The sequence below is a fragment of the Poromitra crassiceps genome (assembly GCF_964638095.1).
Source record: "Poromitra crassiceps genome assembly, chromosome: 13".
In the NCBI taxonomy this organism is placed as follows: Eukaryota; Metazoa; Chordata; class Actinopteri; order Beryciformes; family Melamphaidae; genus Poromitra; species Poromitra crassiceps.
The window spans coordinates 36,872,339-36,896,547 of record NC_139644.1 but is presented as its reverse complement, the minus strand read 5'-3'; the positions used below and the strand labels follow the sequence as shown (position 1 = coordinate 36,896,547).

At 43.4% G+C, this 24,209-nt stretch overlaps 1 protein-coding gene across 1 annotated transcript in view; it reads right to left on the bottom strand.

Annotated features, from left to right (window-relative positions):
* Nucleotides 1-24,209, bottom strand: part of LOC310788538 (myocardin-related transcription factor A-like) — a gene marked incomplete at its 5' end in the record, with an annotated part of 75,882 nt that overhangs the window by 18,162 nt on the left and 33,511 nt on the right. The window contains 4 exons of the mRNA XM_083650076.1: nucleotides 7,777-7,938; nucleotides 8,094-8,169; nucleotides 9,233-9,288; nucleotides 22,988-23,053. Of these exons, the coding sequence (XP_083506202.1) occupies nucleotides 7,777-7,938; nucleotides 8,094-8,169; nucleotides 9,233-9,288; nucleotides 22,988-23,053 (360 nt within the window). The remainder of the gene's footprint in view (nucleotides 1-7,776; nucleotides 7,939-8,093; nucleotides 8,170-9,232; nucleotides 9,289-22,987; nucleotides 23,054-24,209) is intronic.

Sequence of the window (24,209 nt, the reverse complement as noted above, 5' to 3'; positions counted from 1 at the left end):
CGACATAGGAGAACGTCAGGATTGGAGGGGGGGTTTCTGTTTTCCCCCGTTTTGGGCGTGGTTTCTGAATGATGACGCGCGCCGCAGTGTCTCTATTCATCCCCACAATCAAAACATTGGCACAAGCTATCTACCTGGGCTGCGTGTGTTCCTGTCGGTACAGTGACAGCACGCAGCAAGCATTTAGCACCTGCAATCACAGGTGTTGAGCCGATGCATCCCTCCTGACAGTTCATGCTTACTGCCAACCAAGTGCCTCCCTGTTTGACTGTGAGCCTCCCTACAGTGTCTGCCAGCATTATCACCAGCCTCCTCTACAAGTATGAGCAAATACATCTCTGTGTGTGTGTGTGTGTGTGTGTGTGTGTGTGTGTGTGTGTGTGTGTGTGTGTGTGTGTGTGTGCCTGTCTGACTGTGTAAATGACTACAAAGTAATATAATAAATAAATAATTAAAAGCCCACAAGCTTCTCCACCGGCGTCTGCTCTACAACTGTCAAACAGTGCGTTCACCCCGGGCAATGTGGTGGCGGCTGCTGCAGAGCAACCTAAACGCCTACCCCTGCTTGTATACATTCATCGAAATCAGTTGCTCTTTGGGCATGTGGCCATGTTGAGCTGTGGAACATTTCATTCATTTCACTTCACTTCGCAAGAAAAGCGAATGAGGCGAACCACCTTATTGATAGCAGCTACAGTCGTATCCGACAGCTAACATCTGCACAATGCGGATGCATTTTGTGAATTGAGAAGAACCCTGGATGATGATCTGCTCGATAATTTATGTCACGAATAAATACATGAAATGTTCTCCAATTGATGTAATGGATGAATACTGGCCTAATAACCATATGGCCTCTACTAAGTGTTTTATAGACAACTAGAAAAAAAGCGTGGAGAATAAAAGAAGGGAATGAAGGGAATACAAAAGTCCCTTGTTCTGACCGAAAATGAATTAACAAAACTAAACTTGAACCTTTACAGCTAAAAGTTAAATAATGATATTCAGTTTAAAGCGACTGCATTCAATTTATACTTGTGCCTTACGAGTTACATTTTATTTCAATGGCTCAATATGAGCATGACAAACTGCTAGCACTAGTTTCCATATAAAAAGTGTGCCACTTGAGAAGTGGATTTGAATGAAGAAACATAATTCACATTCAGTTGTCTATTGGCACAAGTTTCAGCCGAAAGCATAGACGGAAAACATTTATACAAGTATTATAGGTGTCTTAGCCATCTGTAAATTTGACTACATGAAGTTAGTTGAATAGCCATGCAGATCGTTTAGCCTTTATAGGGCTAGTTGGAGGAAGGGTTGGTTGATCTACAAAGACTGTGATGATCCCTACTGTCTCTCTACATCTCTCTCCTCTCCAAGGAGATCTGTAAATGTGAATGTACATTATGCTCTCATCAAGCACCAGAAAACATAGAACAATTATGGGTGTATTATTATACTAGGGAGATAGTGTAGTAGTATTATACTAGGGAGATAGTGTAGTAGTATTACACTAGGGAGATAGTGTAGTAGGGGAAACCATCCGTCAATCAGACCGATCATGACAATGAATTTGTCCCAGCTCCAGCTGTTCCTTAGTTCAGTGGTTCACTATGTAGGCTTCCAGCTCCAGCTGTTCCTTAGTTCAGTGGTTCACTATGTAGGCTTCCAGCTCCAGCTGTTCCTTAGTTCAGTGGTTCACTATGTAGGCTTCCAGCTCCAGCTGTTCCTTAGTTCAGTGGTTCACTATGTAGGCTTCCAGCTCCAGCTGTTCCTTAGTTCAGTGGTTCACTATGTAGGCTTCCAGCTCCAGCTGTTCCTTAGTTCAGTGGTTCACTATGTAGGCTTCCAGCTCCAGCTGTTCCTTAGTTCAGTGGTTCACTATGTAGGCTTCCAGCTCCAGCTGTTCCTTAGTTCAGTGGTTCACTATGTAGGCTTCCAGCTCCAGCTGTTCCTTAGTTCAGTGGTTCACTATGTAGGCTTCCAGCTCCAGCTGTTCCTTAGTTCAGTGGTTCACTATGTAGGCTTCCAGCAAATTGATGAATTGTTAAACATCATCATTTACATCATTTAATTTACATGACATTAATGCAATTATAGAATGTAGAAGAATGACTATTTTGATCCTAGTTTCACTGTTCTCTCTTTACCTGCAGTACAGGTAGTCATGGCCTTCTTTACCTGCAGTACAGATAGTCATTAGATAGTCATGGCATTCGGGACAAAATCACACGTAACAATAAAGATAGTCTCAGATTTGGGTCCAAGAGACAAAATCTCATCAAATGGGGGCTCGTCACCTCAATATGAAAAAGGTTTCAGAATCACTGCCTTAGCTGACCCTCACCTCTAACCTCTGACCTCTTTGTAGAGAAGACAATTTTCCTTTGCGGTTGAAGAGCATCACGTGATCAGTATTATGTGGATGTGTGAGTCTTTACAGGGATAGCAGGGACAAAGGTAGGTGCCTGGACCCCCCCCCCTGGCCTGTAGTATTGTGGATGGATGGAGGTGACAGGAGCCTGGATGGAGGTGACAGGAGCCTGCACAGGAGCCTGCACAGGCCAGCTGGAAAGCTCTGTGCCACTTTCATTTGCCACCAGCAGGAGATGATGACGAGACAACATGGGGCTGATTAAATACCCTCCCATCCAATAATGTGACGACTTCCCTACTGCTGCGCTTTGTCAACTGCTACGTTTACTAGGGGTACGGTGGCGGTACGGTGGCGCAGTCGGTAGCGCTGTCGCCTCACAGCTAGAAGGTCCTGAGTTCGATTCTCGCCTGGGACGCTGGAGTTGTGACCCCCCCATATCTTCAGTGCCTACTGCCCAGGTGGGCTATCTCGTCGAAAGGGCCTTTCTGTGTGGAGTTTGCATGTTCTCCCCGTACCCCCCAGGGGGTTCCTCCGTACATAACCCCCCACTAAAAACATGCAGAAGATCGTCATCCGACCAGTGACGACAACATCTGAAGTTGGTCCCCGGGTGCTGGAAAGAAAAAGCAACCACTGCTCCTGGCCTGCCCCCTGGAGGAAAGGACAAGCCTGGATGGGTCAAATGCAGAGGACATATTTCACCGGCCACCGTCAGCATGAGTGGGTTGTGGCTGCATGCATGTGTTGAAGTGTTCGTGTGACAATAAAGACGGGCTTGTCCGTCTGAAATCTGAAATCGTGTTTACATGGACTAGGTTTATGTTATGTAAACAGTCATTTCTGATGACCTTAACCCATTGATACCTGATGCAGCATTTGCGTGTATATCCCTCATTTGTGTGCGTATCCCTTTAAGTCTTAAAGGGATACACACACAAATGCTGCACCAGGTATCAATGGGTTAACCGAAATAGTCGGAGTAAGCAAGAGTCAAATTAAAACGTGGAGTATCCCGATCTTACGTGCATTGTAATCGTGTAAACGCCTTAATTGCACTGTGACGTCCTATCAAGAGTTTTAACAACATTTTGCGACACGTATAGCAGTCCAACTGCTTAGTGACACATGCTCTAGCTTCCAGCGAGTGTTGCGCAATTTGTTTACAGAAGAAAAGATGGCTGCCACGGGTAAAAAGAAGTCCCAACATATTGTCCCTAACACAATAGAAACACGACAGAAAGGCTGTCAGGTTAAATTCAGGAGGGAAATGCCGACGTAGGTCGTAGGTTGTAGGTCGTAGGACGTCATGTGGCCGTGCGTCTTCAGTCATTAATCAGACTCTGCTCTGTAGCATGTAAACGGGAACATAAATGGAATATTCTATAAGAAACTCATGTAATGCTCTGGAGACATGGTTTCTATGTCTGACATATTTTTGACATTGGCTTTTTCTTTTGTGTGTTTTTTACTGAGATGTACTGACATTGGCTTCTGCTGTAACACAAGAATTTCCCCCAGGGGATTAATAAAGTACTCTATCTAAACGCCTTGATCAAAATATTGTCTTATTTAGGATAAGGTAAGAATAAGATCAGTAGTCGGATTATTGCAGTTCATGTAAACATAGTCAATGTGTATGTGTGCGTGTCTATGCCTCGCACCTGCACTCTGTACGTGTGCGCGTGTTGCATTCCTGTATGTCTTGTGCCTTGTAGGTATGTCTCTGTATGCCAATCCTGTGTAACTCTAGTGTTCCCAGTGGAACTGAGCGGTGGTAATGCAATTGTGTGCCTGTGACAAAGACAGACAATCCACTGACGCTGTACCTTATTGAATCTCAGCGTTCATCCTTTCACACATCAATCAACCAGCTGGACCCACTGTCTCTGATCTCATCGTCTAACATCAGACAACACTGGCACTGTCTCTGATCTCATCGTCTAACATCAGACAACACTGGCACTGTCTCTGATCTCATGGTCTAACGTCAGACAACACTGGCACTGTCTCTGATCTCATCGTCTAACATCAGACAACACTGGCACTGTCTCTGATCTCATCGTCTAACATCAGACAACACTGGCACTGTCTCTGATCTCATCGTCTAACGTCAGACAACACTGGCACTGTCTCTGATCTCATCGTCTAACATCAGATAACACTGGCACTGTCTCTGATCTCATCGTCTAACATCAGACAACACTGGCACTGTCTCTGATCTCATCGTCTAACATCAGACAACACTGGCACTGTCTCTGATCTCATCGTCTAACGTCAGACAACACTGGCACTGTCTCTGATCTCATCGTTTAACATCAGACAACACTGGCACTGTCTCTGATCTCATCGTCTAATGTCAGACAACACTGGCACTTGCCACAAAAACCACTGGTGGAAGATTGACAGCAGCAATATACTGTATGAACAGTGTGTGTTCAATCTACAAATCTCCCTTGGGGGATTGCATGGCTCATGTCTAACAGGATGTGACAGGTACAACATCACATCACACATGTGCAAAGGAGCGCAGCTGTACATTTCTCTTATGCACATCCTCTTCAAGGATGATGTAATTCTACCAATCAGAGATATCAGAAGGTTTCATTAACAGACTCATGTAAAGTAGCCACAGATAACTGACAGCAGCAGTAGGTCTGCTGCAACCAGACAACTGACAGCAGCAGTAGGTCTGCTGCAACCAGACAACTGACAGCAGCAGTAGGTTTAGAAGAGGTTAACAGACTCGTGTAAAGTAGCCACAGATAACTGACAGCAGCAGTAGGTCTGCTGCAACCAGACAACTGACAGCAGCAGCAGGTCTGCTGCAACCAGACAACTGACAGCAGCAGTAGGTTTAGAAGAGGTTAACAGACTCGTGTAAAGTAGCCACAGACAACTGACAGCAGCAGTAGGTCTGCTGCAACCAGACAACTGACAGCAGCAGTAGGTATGCTGCAACCAGACAACTGACAGCAGCAGTAGGTTTAGAAGAGGTTAACAGACTCGTGTAAAGTAGCCACAGACAACTGACAGCAGCAGTAGGTCTGCTGCAACCAGACAACTGACAGCAGCAGTAGGTCTGCTGCAACTAACGGTTATTTTCATTGTCTCGATTAAACGATTAGTTGTTTGATCGATAAAATCTCAGCAAATGGTGAAAATGTTCAGTCTTTCCCAAAAGCCCCAAGATGACGTCCTCAATATCTTTTGTCCACAACCCAAAGATATTGTGTTTACTGTCATAGAGGAGTAAAGAAACCAGAACATATTCACATTTAAGAAGCAAGAGAATTTTGACTCCCCCCCCCCCCCCCTTAAAAAATTACTCAAACGATTAATCGTTTATCAAAATAGTTGGTGATTGATTTAATAGTTGACAACTCTACAGCAGAGAGGGAAGATATGACTTGAATTTCCGTCTGTCAGCCAGAGTTGAGACAGCATACATGATTTAACATACATGACCTTTCTAAACCCACAGCTGTTTGAAGCATGAATCCTCAGGCAGTGTGTGTGTGTGTGTGTGTTTCAAGTGTGTCAGATATTTGCATACGCATGCATGTATGTTGTTGAGTGTGTGTGTGTGTGTGTGTGTGTGTGTGTTTTAAGTGCATGTCACCAGGCGTCTGCGTGTGTATGTGAAATGAGCACAGTGGAGTGGAGGCATCTGAATGGGAACATCAATATGTTCATGATAGCTGGAGGAGGAGTTATTGGTGGAGGCGGGGCATCCAGTCAGTTAAGGCTGCAACTAACGATTACTTTCATTATCGATTAATCTGACGATTATTTTCTCGACTAATTGATTATTGTCTTCTTTGTCCTGACCAACAGTCCACAACCCAACGTTAATCAGTTTACTGTCATAGAAGACTACAGTTGTTACTCATTTAGTTTGGCCACTTTGCTGCGGTACTGCTGCAGCGGTAAAAGTGGGGGCTTTTGTTATTTAAATGTTTTCTTTATTCTTTACAAAAGCACCCCCCCCCCCTCACTGCTGCTACAGAAACGCAGCAGCACCTTGGAAATGTGGCATTAAGACGGCGAAGTTAGATGAGTAAATATTAAACTTTAGTGAGTGAGTAAAAATGAAAATATTCACATTTAAGAAGCTGAAACCGGAGAATTGTATTAGTTGTTTAAATTGTTTCTTAAAAATGTGTTTAAATTATTAATCATTACCAAAAAATACTTGGCAATTGATTAATTAATTGTTGCACCTCTACTGTCAGCAGTCCCTTATAGTGTGGGCGTTTTGATGCATCACACATAATTTATAGTGAGAGTGCACAGGCACGCACGCCAATGAATCAGTCAGCCGTGCATACGCGTCGCGTACACACACGCACGGTATATGAACATGGATGTGATCTGAATATGAAAATGAATGTAGCAGGTGGTGACGTGAGAGGAGTGCGTATGAGCTCGTGTTCCACTCTGCAGTATCTGGGATGACAGTGTCTCTGATGGCAGAGTGAGTGGTTGCTGCAGCCGTTCTGCTCATACAGGATCTAACAATATCTCATGGCTACTCCAGAGCACCGCACTGCGACTCTGAGATGATCCAAGTGTCATTATTTGTTATTCACTTCAATCAACAAGCTTAACAGATGACCAGGTGAAAGTCTATACCGCTGTAATCATCAGACCTCTACGGATTCTATGTAGCTCAAGGCATGTGTCACTTTCTCCTGATCTTTGAAGGAGATCAGGACTTTTCACACATGATTCTTCAACATTTGAGGCAACTTGTGTTTACCTTGAAAGGACAACTCCAGCGTGATTGTAGGATGGTGGGAATGGATAGTGGGAATACTTGTGTATTGGTATTGCCCAGACCTTCGAACACGCCCACTCCACCGAGTTGAGTTTGGCTGCTTCTAGTCTGCCATCGTGACATGCAACAGCTATGTCCTCGGTTGAAAACATTATTAGCCAATCAGCGTCAGCAAACAGCACAACGGGCCGTTGTCAAGCTGTTTCCCGTTGTCAAGTGCGCCAAGGTTTAATAACAACAATGGCGGCTGCCATAGAGGAGACAGACCCCGCTATCAAGGCTGTTTTAAATCGAATAAAAGTATCACTTACTTTGAAACCTGAACAGCACTCTGCATTGAAGGCATTCATTTAAAGGGGAGATGTTTTTTGTGTTCTCCCGACTGGATTAGATTCAGGCCGATACATGGGTCGCTAATGATTTGGTTAGGGGAGAATGGAAACCCCCTGGGGGATTTCCCCTCATGGGAATCGGTTAGGAGGCGATCTCAAACTAGAAGATTGAAATCAAGTGTAGCAAGTATGACAATTCAGTCTGAAATCAGGCTAGTATTGGTAAAGATAGAGGTGGTGGTTGTTTGTAGGAGTGTTGATACTGAAACAGCAGCAGCAACACTTACCTATGATGGCCTGTTTGATGCTGGAGTGAACAGGCAGGATGTTTTTGTGGATGAGCTCCATGGGCCCGGGCCGGTGGGAGATCTTATCGTTCAGATCATCGGCGAGGCGGGCCCTCTTCAGCTGCAGCTGCTTGGCCTGCAGTGACGGCTCCGCTGACGTCTCTGCAGGCACACGCAACCAAAGACGGACATTTTGAGCAGCCTGCTAGGGACTCGGGGAAGGAATGATCAGACTGGCCTGGGGCAAAAGAAAAAATGGCCTCCACCCAGATGTTTCCCACTCAAAGTGTGAGACTAGGTAGAGAAGTGAGACTCACCCTCCAGGATGTGCATCCTGATCAGTTCCGATCGCTGCGGTCGACTCTGGATCTTCCTCTTGAGATAGTCCTCCGTCTGGAGAGAGTGAGAAGAGACAACACACTGTCAGGGCAATAAAGACACGGAGAGAAGAGACAGAAAACAACAGATAGAGATCACAATAAGAAAGAGAGTGAGAGAGAGGAGAGGGACACAAAGTGAGGCAGAAGAGAGTGAGACAAGGACAAGGACAAGTTGGGAATCGAACCCTTAACCTTGGCAGCGTTACTGGCATGTTCTTTTTTGTCACTTTTCTATGACAGTATATGATCAGTCTAGAGTCACATGAATCATGTCAGGCTCCTCTTCCTGACTTCCTTATAGACAGTGAACTAAACGTCTAAAACAGGGATGGGCAACTTTGATGATAGAGAGGGCCACCATTTATTTTCTCTTCACTAGCAGAGGGCCAGATTGTGACTGTGCATTTCCACCAGTAGGATACTGTATACCAACATTTCTATGTTTTATATTCAAATGCATTTAGTAAAGGTTGGGCCAGCCTATAGAAACACCTGATCTGTAAAGGGGAGACTCGTGGGTGACCATGGAACCCATTCTCATTCACATATCTTGAGGTGAGAGGTCAAGGGACCCCTTTGAAAATGGCCATGCTAGTTTTGCCCTCGCCAAAATTTACCCTAACTTTGAAGCGTTATTTAGGCCCCGTCTCGACAAGCTAGCCTGACATGGTTGGTACCAATGTATGCCTTAGGTCTTCTAGTTTCAGATGATACAAAACGTCGCTCCGCTACAGCAGTTTGACTTGTATCACTATGAAATCTACAGCAGTTTGACTTGTATCACTATGAAATCTACAGCAGTTTGACTTGTATCACTATGAAATCTACAGCAGTTTGACTTGTATCACTATGAAATCTACAGCAGTTTGACTTGTATCACTATGAAATCTACAGCAGTTTGACTTGTATCACTATGAAATCTACAGCAGTTTGACTTGTATCACTATGAAATCTACAGCAGTTTGACTTGTATCACTATGAAATCTACAGCAGTTTGACTTGTATCACTATGAAATCAGTAGATTAAAGGGAGAAGTTACCAGTGATTGATTGTACTAGGTGGATGACATACTCACCCGTGCTCGTTCCAGATTGCGCCTCTGTTCGTGGAAGGCAGCTGAACTTTTCAGCGCTGCAGAGACAGAAAGAGAGTGTGTGACATTAGCAGCGTTGGGGGTAACTCATTACAAAAGTAACATATTACATGTAATATATTACTTTTAGCAGTAACTCAGTAATATAACTTATTACCAATAGGATTTCAGTAATATTATACCAGTTACTTTGTCAAGTAACACAAGTTACAAATTAAGTTACTTTTTTTTTTTTTTTTTTAATCAAAGCACATATTTAAATAAAGATACAATCAATTCCTAATCAAACTGTGTTTTTATGCAAATAACCACTATAGATGACAATAACAAAGGAAATGGATAACATTTAGAATTTTGGACAGTTTATACTGACTTCAAGATGGTTGAGATTATTTTTCGGGATGTTTCCGAGAGCATGTCATTCTGCTAATTCTTATTACTATTATTTTGGTGAAAGTAATGTAAAAGTAGTGTAATAAGTAACAAGTTACTCTACACAGACAGTAATATTATAAAGTAACTTATTACTTTCAAATGAAAGTAACTAGTAATATGTAGTATATTACATTTTGAAAGTAACTTGCCCAACACTGGACATGAGCATGGCACTGTAGTGCAAAATGGCTCTGAATGACACTTTGCCTTTTCACTTTCACTTTTCTGCTTGAATGGCTTTATTGAGGGTGATGAAGATGATTCTTCTCACACTGCTAAAGCTAAAGCTGTCCTTTTCTAGAGTTCTGAATGCCTCCTCACATTGTGCAGCTTCACACTGTGCAGCCTCACACAGTGATAAGCCATGACAGAGTAAGTCACTACGTTTACATGCACAGTTAAGTCGAGCTATGGTTATAGCTTGATTAGGCTATTTACTCGGACTACTGTCCTTGTCTCAGTATACATGCACGGGTGGGAAATTGATTTTTTTGATGGAATCACGTTGCCTCCGCCACGATAGGTGGCGATATGCACTCTTTCCCCGCAGGCTCGGCCAATTCTAACAACTGGTCTCTTAATAATGCAGCTATTTCATTTAAAAAGATGATATAATTATACAAACGTTTCCCCTAAAAAAAAAGAGCCTGTTAATATGTCAAAAATGTTTTGGACATATAATAAAGTCTTTGATGAGCTTAGTGACCAGAAAATGAAGTTGACTGATGTTGAAAGTGGTTTTGAACATTGAAATGTTTGTGTAGGTCAACAGTGATGGTGCTGTCCTGATGTTTGTGTAGGTCAACAGTGATGGTGCTGTCCTGAATGCCCCCTTGACCCGGTCAGAACAATGAAATGGACCAAGAACTTGCTCAGTTTTCTCTTCAAGCATCTTCTTAACCACTTTTTCCACACAAACTGGTCTAAAGTCATCTAGCACCGTTGGAGGGACTATTTTTCGCTACAGGGATCCCAGTCAACTGTTCCCAGTTCCCACATCCTCTGCACCCTCTGCTGGCAGTTTTCTATAATACAAGGAGGAAAATAAGACTATCCCCACCCTTTTTAAGTTGAAAAGTGGGGGTATGCCAGTGGCTCAGCACTATGACCTCATAACATTGCGGGTTTGAAACCAATGAATGTCCTTTGTTACATGTATTCACGCATATGAAGTGATAGAGAAACAGATACAGAGATACTACGGGAAGCTAAATACTAGCCTCAGACACAGATACAGATACAGCCATCAGTGTATGCATGAGCGCTCCCTCTCACTATACCCCAGTGATCATGTGACCTACTGGGTCAGCTGCCCAGGGCCAAGATTACTGGTACAGGCTCAAGCCTCAGTTCACATCCCTGAGCATCGTCACTCTGCTGGCACACACACACACACACACACACACACACACACACACACACACACACACACACACACCAGGGGACGTGACCCCTCTTCGACCTCTCACCCATCCACAAGGGGGGTCATGTGTCCTCTTTGAGGCGGTGCGAACCTGCCTGTCAGTCAGCTGGATGTGGAGCGAGCTTTGATTATGATTGAGAGACAAAATAGTGTAATCTGAAATCCATACTGTGTGTGATGTGATAGATTTGTAATAGTTTTCTAGTGTGTTCCCAGCTTTAAAGGATGGCTTTACCGATTATCAACCCACTTTGTATCATTAATAATCTGGGTAATATAAGCACATGGGCAGTGTTTACCTTCTCTCTCCGTTTTCCTCACGGAGATCTCCCATTTCCTCCTCTGGCAAAATGCTCCCTTGTGACACGTTTTACGTCACAACGTGAGCTGCGGAAGTTCTGCTGGAGATGCAGAATCTGATCCGGGGGCAGCTGTTATTGTTTATTTTTATTTTTTAAGTATGCGCACATCCACAGAGAATCGCATTGACAGCCTTAACAAGCCTTAATGACTTGCAGCTGGCAGGGCAGAGTTTGTGCAGGAGCATGTTTCTCCATGAGGAAAACAGAGAGAGAAGGTAAACACTGCCCATGTGCTTATATTACTGAGATTATTAATGCTACAAAGTGGGTTGATTATCGGTAAAGCCATGCTTTAAGTAATCATCATACAGTAAATGTGGCAAAACAGTGACATTGTGTGTGTATTTGTGTATGTTTTCAAAGTGTGTGTGTGTGTGTGTGTGTGTGTGTGTGTGTGTGTGTAGATATATATATATACAGTATATATATATATATATATATATATGCACGGTGTGTAAGGTTTTTGTGGAGGCACACAGTGTCTCAGAGAGTATAAATAACATGCTAGGTAGGGTATCACTCTGCAGGCTTATTATAGCACTGTGTGTCATACTGTGAGACATGAACACACACCATGGCCTCAAGCAACCAACCATGCAGGCACACACACACAATTAACCATGAACTTACATGGATGATCAAATAGACACACTGACACATACTGTATGCACACACACACACACACACACACACACACACACACACACACGCACACACACACACACAGAGAGCAACACAAATGATGCACCGACACTCCCCAGCATGCACCGACACTCTCACACACAGACACACAGACACACACACACACACACACACACACACGCACGCACGCGCGTGCACACAGGCACGCACACACACGCGCATGCACGCACACACACGCACGCACACACACACTCACACAGGCACGCACACACACACGCACGCACGCACACACCCGAATCACATGTCGATCAGGCCGGTATAATGACGTTATAATTATGCCCAAAATAGGATGAATCTTACAGTTTGGTTTGAAAGAAAATGTTACATAAAATATGACATGTTTTACATAACCTAAATTGAAGTAGTTTTCTTATTTTGCCCAGTGAATGTTGAAAAGCATTGTATTTAAGATTCAAGATTATTTATTTATCCCAAGGGAAATTTGTCTTGGAAATACATACAGGCTGCTACTGTACATACAAAACAGAGCAAACCACAAGACAGTGCAAACATGTGCAAACTGTTTACTGTATGCCTGCATCTGCCAGTGGGCCATCATGATAAGAGTAGATATAATAATGTCTTAATTCCACTACAGGAGAGACTTGATGTTCTCTGAAATCAGGTAGGAAAACTGTGCACATATCAGTATTGGCAATCGGCCAAAAGAGTTGGAAAATATTGGCAAAAATAAAAAATCCAATATCGTGCATGCCTAATTCTAGCCTATATTTCACAGATAATAAAGTGCTTGTAAAATACTTAGATCCGCCGCACCCATAGCCCCCCCCCCCCCCACACACACACAGACACACAAAATGTCTCATTAAATATATGCAAATGAAGCCTGACACAACTGTCTCAAAAAGACTCAAAAGAGTGCTCACATTGGCCGGGGACCAGGGGTTTGTGATTAGCACAAAGGCCTCGCGCCTACATGGCACTGCCAGCACATCTCTAATGGGATTGGGTTGTACTAATTCTCATCCAATGTGATGAATTAGCCTAGCATTAGCCTAGCCCAACATCACTTCCCTTTGTTCCTGCTCATTTGACGTGGTGAGTTTCATCGTTACATCAGCATTACACAGTGTGTGTCACTACCCTCCTCATCAACAAAACACAACAGCTCAGAGCCAATGTTCTAGAGATGTTCTCCAGCCTGTGGACAGAGCCAGAGGCTAGTGTAGACACAAAGCCAAATGGTCATATTCACAAGGCTAGCGGGGATGGCGGGCCAGCCGCTAACACAGAGTAAAGGCATCTAGCGTATGATTATGATTCAACATTTGCCTAGCTGCTCTATTAAAAGTCCTAAGGTTAACTTCCTGGGATAATATCAAATGACAGGTTTGTAGCCTCCAGCCTAGCACTAAAAGAAAGGTCATAACCTCAGCTATTAATGAACAAGATAGCATAGCCATAAGGCTAGTGTTAAGTCCATAGGGACAGCCTAACCTATGGAGGGTGACATTAAGCGCTAGCCATTATAGCATAGGGCGATAGGGCAATTATGCTAATACTGAGTGAAAAAAGGCTTTATGAAGGATTTGTATTTCATAATACGCTGCTGTGAAATTAATTGTATATAACATTTTAATGTAAACTGGCACTCCTGCAAACAGCTATCCACATTATGTTTCACATTTAAATATGGTGCCTTTGTTTTCTTCCAGTTTTACAGTAAGGCTTTTACAGTAAGTGTTCTAATCAGACCTAGAAGGCATTTCTCCCTTCTAGGTCTACTCTCAACACCAGACCCATGAGAGTTCTTATGCTGATACACTACATTACTGCATGCTGCAGATCTCTCTCTGGGTATGATACACTACATTACTGCATGCTGCAGATCTCTCTCTGGGTATGATACACTACATTACTGCATGCTGCAGATCTCTCTCTGTGTCTGATACACTATGTTACTGCATGCTGCAGAGCTCTCTCTGGGTCTGATACACTATGTTACTGCATGCTGCAGATCTCTCTCTGGGTCTGATACACTGTTACTGCATGCTGCAGATATCTCTCTGGGTCTGATACACTGTTACTGCATGCTGCAGATCTCTCTCTGGGTCTGATACACTACGTTACTGCATACTGCAGATCTCTTTCTGGGTCTGATAAACTACATTACTGCATGTTGCAGATCTCTCTCTGATAAACTACATTACTGCATGTTGCAGATCTCTCTCTGATAAACTACATTACTGCATGTTGCAGATCTCTCTCTGATAAACTACATTACTGCATGCTGCAGATCTCTCTCTGATACACTACATTACTGCATGCTGCAGATCTCTCTCTGGGTCTGATAAACTACATTACTGCATGTTGCAGATCTCTCTCTGATAAACTACATTACTGCATGTTGCAGATCTCTCTCTGATAAACTACATTACTGCATGCTGCAGATCTCTCTCTGGGTCTGATAAACTACATTACTGCATGTTGCAGATCTCTCTCTGATAAACTACATTACTGCATGCTGCAGATCTCTCTCTGGGTCTGATAAACTACATTACTGCATGTTGCAGATCTCTCTCTGATACATTACATTACTGCATGTTGCAGATCTCTCTCTGATACACTACATTACTGCATGCTGCAGATCTCTCTCTGGGTCTGATAAACTACATTACTGCATGCTGCAGATCTCTCTCTGGGTCTGATAAACTACATTACTGCATGTTGCAGATCTCTCTCTGATAAACTACATTACTGCATGTTGCAGATCTCTCTCTGATAAACTACATTACTGCATGCTGCAGATCTCTCTCTGGGTCTGATAAACTACATTACTGCATGTTGCAGATCTCTCTCTGATAAACTACATTACTGCATGTTGCAGATCTCTCTCTGGGTCTGATAAACTACATTACTGCATGTTGCAGATCTCTCTCTGATAAACTACATTACTGCATGTTGCAGATCTCTCTCTGTGTCTGATACACTACATTACTGCATGCTGCAGATCTCTCTCTGGGTCTGATAAACTACATTACTGCATGTTGCAGATCTCTCTCTGGGTCTGATAAACTACATTACTGCATGTTGCAGATCTCTCTCTGGGTCTGATAAACTACATTACTGCATGCTGCAGATCTCTCTCTGGGTCTGATAAACTACATTACTGCATGCTGCAGATCTCTCTCTGGGTCTGATAAACTACATTACTGCATGTTGCAGATCTCTCTCTGATAAACTACATTACTGCATGCTGCAGATCTCTCTCTGGGTCTGATAAACTACATTACTGCATGTTGCAGATCTCTCTCTGATACATTACATTACTGCATGTTGCAGATCTCTCTCTGATACACTACATTACTGCATGCTGCAGATCTCGGAGAGTGCAGAAAGGAGGTGAATGTGGAGGAGGAGAGTGCAGAAGTTGTAAGGAGTAAACCAGAGGACGAGGTAAGTGAGGTGAGGTGTCAGCGTGAGGGAGCGCTTTACTTTCTTTATGAATATGTCGTTCTTTTATGGGGCCTGAAGAGAAAAGTGTTGTTCCTCTGTCCTGCTTAGCAGAGATGAAGTCATAGCCCACAGCTTGTACTGTATAACTTTACTGTGTATGGTTAGGGGGCAGAATTGACATGCTATGCATAAGCACATGCATATTAGATTTTCGATCATATCAAATATCACGCTATTTCCTTAATATCACAATGTGATTTTTTAAAATCTCATCTCAGGGATAGTGACACAACTCAACATCTGCCCCCTCATCGTTAACTCATTGAGTGCCAGCCACTTTTGGAAAACGGACGCTCCCAGTGCCAGCCCTTTCAGAGCGTTTTCAGTGATTTCTCGAGGCCCACAGAATATTGTGTGATATTAGTATGTAAACACCGAACACGCCCAAAGAACGATGAGACTCTATTGTATCATCAGCAAAAAAAAGTTTATTGATATCATTTTCCGTTCTTTAGTTATCAGCCGGAGAAGATAGGTTGTTTTCACCAAAAACAGACGTTTCAAACTAGAAGCTGAGATAATGAGCCTTTTGTGAAATGAAGCATTTCAAGCACATCACTGACTCTGAAGCTAATATTTTCTGATGTAGTGACGTGGTGTAGTTGTGTGGTGCCCTGCGTGCCCCACCCCCCTCAACTGCAAACTCCTCCTCCGTGGCAGTGTCTCTGGTGGCTCTGCTCGAATCTCTGCTACCTGCGTCAGCTAGGCGACGAATCTCTGCATGGAGCTGGGATAAACTCATCCCCACACTAACACACAGCTTGCATGCTGGAGCTGGGAGAAACTCACCCCCACACTAACACACAGCCTGCATGCCGGCGGAGCTGGGAGAAACTCATCCCCACACTAACACACAGCCTAACACGCACCCAGCGTCTATTTTCGGAGCGCTCCGTTTTTGTGCGCCGGCTCCCAGCGCGACACCGAAAAGCCAAACCGGACTGCTGAGAATGGTTTGGCTTTTCGGTCTCGAGTGCTGCTTTTCTGGCGGCTAATCGTGTGGAGAAACTATGCAGCAGAGACAGAGGGGCTCAGTTGTGGGAGCGGATTGGCTGCTGTTCGCAGCTAACGTTAGCTCCAGCCAGAGCAATCTATACGGCTCTGGCTCCAGCGTGCATCGGTTTCCGTTTCATCACGGGGCTTCTTCTGCTGTTTTTCCTCACCTTTCTCTAATCTGGAGAGCACTGTCGCCACCTAATGGGTCCGTAAAATAGCTTGTACACCTTCAACATCCACCATATTTTTACAGGAGATGCATCAGGCTTTGATCCACGTCCCACCGTCAAAAAACGCAATTGACGTCTTTAGACGTCATTGGCACTCTACGTTACTATTTGAATTGACGTCTTTAGACGTCATTGGCACTCAATGAGTTAACAGTCAGTGCTGACATTCTGTGCTAGCTGTCTGACAGGACGAGGTCTGAGCCAAGCTTCTTATTAATGCTGCCCGTCTGCTAATATAAGGACCGCTTCTTCTGTTGTAACTGCTATACATAGAGAGGTGGACATTGTGTGTGTGTGTGTGTGTGTGTGTGTGTGTGTGTGTGTGTGCGTGTGCGTGTGCGCGTGTGCGTGTGCGTGCGTGTGTGTGTGTCTGTTTTTGTGTGTGTAAGAGAGAGGGAGCGCATGTGTGTATGCAGCTGCGATGCATAACAGAGTATATTCCTGTGATAGCGGGCTGGATGCAGAAACTAGGTTACCTAAATAACGAGCAGATAATTCAAGCATTTACCACATTAGCAGATAACAATGCAGACCCATAGCAAATACCAGCAGATAAAACATAACAGCAAACACATTTCCTGTGCAAGTAGTGACAGGAGATTTTAAATAGAAAGTGGTCTAATCAGCTTCTCTATTCACCTTATGTCAAAGAGACAGTCTGGCTTGAGAGACTAACAGGAAGTGTAAACACAATTGGAACCGATTGTGTTTACACTTCCTGTGGCAGAGGTGATCCCCACAGCCTGCGTTCAGTGAGTCACTTAAAGGGGGACTAACCCCCCAGATATGTATCAGAACAGTGTAGGGCTGTTGAAACGAATTTTGATATTCGAATATTATTCGAATTTAATAATTATGAACGAAATTCGATTATTATTATTTTTTAAAAACGATTTTTTTTTTTTTTTTTTTTTTTTTTTAGAACACTAGAACAGTGACAAGTTCTGACAACATACTTGAAGAAAAGAGTGTTAACTGAAGTTGACTGTTGAAGCTGCTATACTGATGTAAACCTACCTGTAGCTCTTAAAATGTATGTTCATTCATTGTTAACTGAAGTTGACTGTTGAAGCTGCTATACTGAATGTAAACCTGTAGCTCTTAAGTGCAATACATGACTGATTTTTTTTTGTTCATGGCTCATTGTTGTTTTGGCAAAGTTTACTTATTTGTTTATTGATAAGGAGCTCAAACAAAGGCTGTGTCTTTTTTTATTATCAATTATTTTATTTTAGCATTTCAGACAGCACCAATACATCACTGATGAATATTAACTAAGCTCTGGTTATCTGACCTATTTTCTAATGCAATGAATGTATGTACATTGTACAAGGAACATGTTTTCTTAAATAAACATCATTGCTGGACTATTTGTGATAAGCCTAATATTATTTTGAATATGCATCCACCATTCACTTTTCCATCTACATTTGGTAAAATGCTTAGAAAAAGTTTTACTTGGTCAAACCCAAAGATTCAGCTATATTTAGAATCAGAACATAACATAAGAGAAGACAACAATTCACTCAGACCAAAAAAAAAAAAAAAAAAAAAATTTTTTTTTTTAATTCAATTAAAAATTAATTAAAATATTCGAATATAATTCGAATATTAAAATGTATAAAGCACTGAAATTCGAATTTGATTATAGAGGGAGATTGACAGCCCTAGAACAGTGATTTGAAAATACCTATGGAAATAAACAAGAAATGACATATGCTCTTGTCTATACTAAACTCTTTGGCTGTGTTCAAGTCAAGATTTCTTTTCGGAAATGGACGCCATTACAGTTTGCCTACCGCCTCAAAAATAATTTATTTGAGAGGGGCAATATCTTTTATAAATATCAACAACTAGCCAACGCTGGTGGTCTGTATGGAAAGAGTGTTGCTCAAAATGGTTGAAAGTGATATCAATTTGGCCATTCAGTGGCGAACTAGAAATTTAATTATTTTTGTCCCATTTTGTCCCATGTGTGTGTGCGTGGCTTGTCTAAACTTACGTTAAAAGAGCCTCGCTGCTCGCAGCACACAGCACAGTGAGGACAAACGCCCCGCTCTCAGCTTATGTACCGTAATCACAAAGCGAGATTTCTCCATTTCTCCATTCCCTCGTCCCATTTGCCATAAATCGCGCCATCAAATCCGTTTTTAATTTTCGTTTCTCCCTTTTCCATGATTCTTTGCAAAAGTTTTCCTCTCAGCTGCGTTCTCTCGGCTACGTTCTCCCCCGCCTCCCTCCTGCCAGACCCCGGCTGGCGAAACAGCCTCCTCCTGCATGCATGGGGCGCTCTGTAACCTCACGGAGCAACAAACAAACACAGAGAAATAGCTGGTGTGCGATTTTTCTGCTCAATACAGTCTGAGATTGGGTACAGGATTGAGGGAATCCCGCATCTGTTTGCGAATGTGCGACTGGACAGGACGCTTTTCACAGTAGCTGAGTAGCCTGCTATAGTCGGAGCGAGGTGAGTGTCTCTCAGGCACAGCTGCAGATCTCTCCTCCTTCCCCCATTCAGTCTACTGCTGCGCGCGCCCCCGCGGGTGCATGAGAGAGCAGACTCTCCCGTTTGACTGGCCGAGAGAAAGTGCTTCCAAGTCGGACTGATAATATAAACAACATAATTAGAGCTTATCCAGGTAAGATATTAATAATGTAATGACACATTCAGCGGGAAACTAACTATAATTAAGACATGTGCCAACTTTGACGACGTTTGGTTCAGTATTTTAAGAGCCAAACTTCAATAGGAATAGGCTTGGAGTTCTGAGGAGCCGAAAGGGTACAGGGGGGGTAGGGGAGTAAATATCTTGAAATCCCATAGTCTTTGGTTCACCGTGACGTCACGACGTGTTAAATATCCCATTCATTTGAGAGAAAAAAAAAGCAGTGTTCCACCCTTAGAGGGCGCTTATGCCAGATATGCTGCTGAAAAATGATACAAATGGTAAAATGGCAACAGTTTGGTGTCAAATGTGGAGATTCTGACCAGAATTCTTCACACATCACCCCCAAAGTCATATATATTGGTTAAAAGCTGAAAAAAAGTGTTTTGGGGGTTAGTTACACTTTAAGCTTTGAGCAGAGACCATCTCTGGTTTGAGCAGCAGGTCAAACAGCCGGTGTTTTGAACAGGAAGTCGTAACACAAACGGGTCAAGTGGGCGGGGCTACATAAGGTGAACACAATCAGGCGGTGTCGACGTCATATACGCGTGGTCAATGGATCAGCGTGGGGGAAATCCTCCCGTTTTCCCCCACGGCCACACACACACACACACACACACACACATACACACACACACACACGTTACCGGACGTAGCGTGACCGACTGTATCTATACACTATGCGACTGTTTTGAAGCACAGTCAAGACCACAGAATGTGAAATTGATGACACGGACATGGGATTCTTAGCTTTGATAACATTTTGATAACACGAAAGTGCCCTAAAAAGCTGGAATGTAACCCTTAAAAAAAAAAAAACATGTTTTTTGCTTAACACTCACTGGAAGAGTGTTGCCCATCGAAACATGAAATAATAATAGTTTTTGGTTTATCAACAGAGAGTTCACTCATGTGTGCGTTCCTCCTCAGAGAGTGTATAATACTGAGACATAAAGTTGATATACAGTCACTGAGGAACACCTTATTAATACTTGGTAGGTATTAGCTTTCAGCTCAATGTCAAATGTCTCCCAAAGCACCACCTGCCTCAAGGCTCGATGTGTTCTCTGTCCACAGTTGGAAAGAGGTGATCGGAGTTATTGTCGCCTTTCTGTCAGCTCCAACCAGTCTGGAGCATTCTCCTCTGACCTCTCTCATCAACAAGATGTTTCAGCTCCAACCAGTCTGGACCATTCTCCTCTGACCTCTCTCATCAACCAGTCTGGAGCATTCTCCTCTGACCTCTCTCATCAACAAGGTGTTTCAGCTCCAACCAGTCTGGAGCATTCTCCTCTGACCTCTCTCATCAACAAGGTGTTTCAGCTCCAACCAGTCTGGAGCATTCTCCTCTGACCTCTCTCATCAACCAGTCTGGAGCATTCTCCTCTGACCTCTCTCATCAACCAGTCTGGACCATTCTCCTCTGACCTCTCTCATCAACCAGTCTGGAGCATTCTCCTCTGACCTCTCTCATCAACAAGGCGTTTCTGTCCGCAGAACTGCTGCTCACTGGATGCTGTAAACTCTGCAAACTGTGGAAACTCTGGAGCAGTGTAGTAATATATTACTATATTACTTTTGCCCAGTAATGAGCAGTGTAACAGATTGCAATTTCCAAAACGGTATTAATATTACGGTTACTAATGCAAGTAACTTCAAGTGACTGCATTACTTTCTCCAGGGCTGACTCAGGTTAATGTTGCAGGGCTACTGTATGTTATATAAACATGTACATTGCGTATTCATAGAATGTGTTTCATCTTGCCAACATTTTATTTGGGTCTACCTGTTTGCCTCTGCTGCAGATTTGACAGCTGTGTTATATTACAGTCCCGTCACAGAGGCAGCTTCTACCCAACTGCCATCCGCCTCTTCAATGAGACCCGGAAGCCCCCCCCAATGCCCCCTGAGAAATCCGGCTCTGCAACGATTGGACAAAGATTGTCTTTCTGTCTACTTCATGTTTTGTATTGCTGTGATGGCTGCGCCGCAGACTGCACAAAGACACATTCCTCGTTTGTAACGTGTTTACCTAGTATGGCTATTAAATCATCTTGAATATTCAATTAAAAACAGAAGCTGTTGAAAAGATTGTGCCTCGTCATCACTTTGAGCCAGGTGTGCTTTTCATGAAGCAGGTAACTTTTATGGATTCATTCGTAGGCTGTAGAAAGAAAGGATAGTTTGAAGCCTTAGCTGCACTGTCAAAGCCATGATGCCTATTCACACGCACGCACATGCAAAGTCTGAATTTTGAATGACATGATTTTGAATAATGTATACTTCAGGCTCAGGAAGCATATTCTATGAGTGGATCTAATGGAGCTAACGAGCTGGAAATTAAGGCATTTCAAATCTTTTCAGTTTGAATGCACAGGTAGAAATCACTCTATCAGATGTAACACAGCGGACGGATGTTCATCTGACGTATGACTCTGATTCCCCTTTTGAAGACTGAAACCAGTGTTTCTCAGGAATCGGCAGCGCCGTCTTAACCACAAGCAAATCATCTCAGACACTGTCTGCTGTTGTTCAACTAATGAGGGTAAATGTTAACGACACAGCACATTCTCATGTTAACGACACAGCACATTCTCATGGGCACTGATGCTGGCAGTTGAATGATAAACCTCACCATGAAGAAAAGTCAATTCAGCTAGAGTATGCTGTACATGTAAAGGCTGGACAAACCAAATACCTTTTTTTAATAACTCTGAAAAACTATGTTTAACTTACATGAGTTGACATAATTACATTATAAAATGGATTAAGTGGGCTCTGTTTGTTTCAATTTCTGTCCCGGAAGTGATGTCACTCAACTGGAAGTGATGTCATCAGTGATGTCACTTGAACAATTGATGATGGGTTCTGTCTGTCCGATTTTTGTCTCGGAAGTGATGTCTATGACATCATCAGTGATGTCACTCAAGCAATTGTGATGTCACTGATGATGTCACAATGTCTATGACATGTGAAGTTGAGCAATTGTGGGCTGAGTGATGTCGTGCACTCCATGATGTGATCAGTGATGGTCACTCAAGCAATTGTGATGTCATCAATGAGCAGGCGAGGCCACACAGCAGCCGAGCTGCGGGCGAGACCATGCAGCGACTGAGCTGTGAATGCAAGCCTGCGCAGGGGGCGAGCTGCAGGGCACGAGCCTGGGAATCCAGCACGTGTAGTGCACGAGATTTCTAGTATATATATATATATATATATATATATATATACACACACACGCATAATTAGAAAGATTGACACAGATGTGAAAGTCAAACAATATTTGTTTTACTTACATTATTTCCATGAAAAGCTACCATTGTGAACAATAATAGGCTGTTGCACATACTAACACTATTGTACTCATAAATGGAAATAATTTGTCTTGAAAGCGGGGGCCAATATTCTTGAGGTTATATTTAAATCTGTTTGCTGGTTCTACTCACGTGGCATGATCCCCTGGTTGACCAGCTCTTCTCTGGTCCTCCTCTGTTGCAGCTTCAGCTGTAGAACTGCATTGGACATGACAGAGTCAAAGAGACAGAGAGACAGAGAGAAGCAGAGGGAGAGAGAGAGAGAGAGAGAGAGAGAGAAGCAGAGGGAGAGAGAGAGAGAGAGAGACTAACATCAGTCACTGCAGATGAATGAATGATGATCAAACACCAACCCTCCCTCAGCTTCCTGCCCTCTGATCGGATGACTTCAAGCAGATGAAGGGCCCTGCATGAAGATCACTTACAACTTGCCGACAACTGAACCAACCAAAAGAGCAACAGTAAACGTGATGATTTGCCAATCAGTAACAAATATGTCAGCTGTAATTGTAGTTCTCTCTGAATATGTCACCTTGTTTGGAGGTGTAACTGTACTTCCCTCTTGGGCCATTCCGTGTCATTTTGAATGCTGGGATGCAGCAGGTGGATGCAGCATTTCCTCAGGCTTGTTTCAGTGGAGATGTTGCATGTGACCCGAGGAGGAGCCTACATGTGACCCGAGGACGAGCGGACAAACGATGCAGCGCCCTGTTTGGGCCGATCGCTTTCACTTTGAAAATGTGAGAACGAACGCGCCGGTGAGATGCGTCATTCCCCCGACGTTTCGCCCAAATCCAACCAGTGAACAAACGTTGTAGCGCAAAATAAAATCAGCGCAATTGGAGCAAAATGGAGCAAAGAGACGAGATGTTCTAGCAGCCCTGCTCCCGTCTCCTGTGTGTCACTGAACTGAAGAGTTAGTGACAGACAGGATGTACAGAGGCTTGGACACGTAGCACACGGGGAGGGGGAACACACACACACAGGTTCACAAACCCACACAGCCAAACTGCTTCCTGTTTCAACAGCATTTCGTCAAATAGCAGCACACATTACTATAATAACTTTCTGGCAACTCTTTACCACAGAGGAAGACAGAGAAGATCGAGAGTATAAGAGAAAGAGAGATAGTAAGAGAGAGAGAGAGAGAGAGGACTCTTGAAATGCGACTGCATTCATGTGTCTTTCTAGTCAAAAGAATGGACGCTCAAACACCACCTGCTGTTCAACATGGAGCAAGGCCAAACTGAGCCATGTCAGGAGGATACTGTATATATGAGGGCTACTGGCAGGCAGCATGATTTGCAACAGGCTTTGATGTGACATGCAGTCACTTTGACATTTTGCCTTTAAA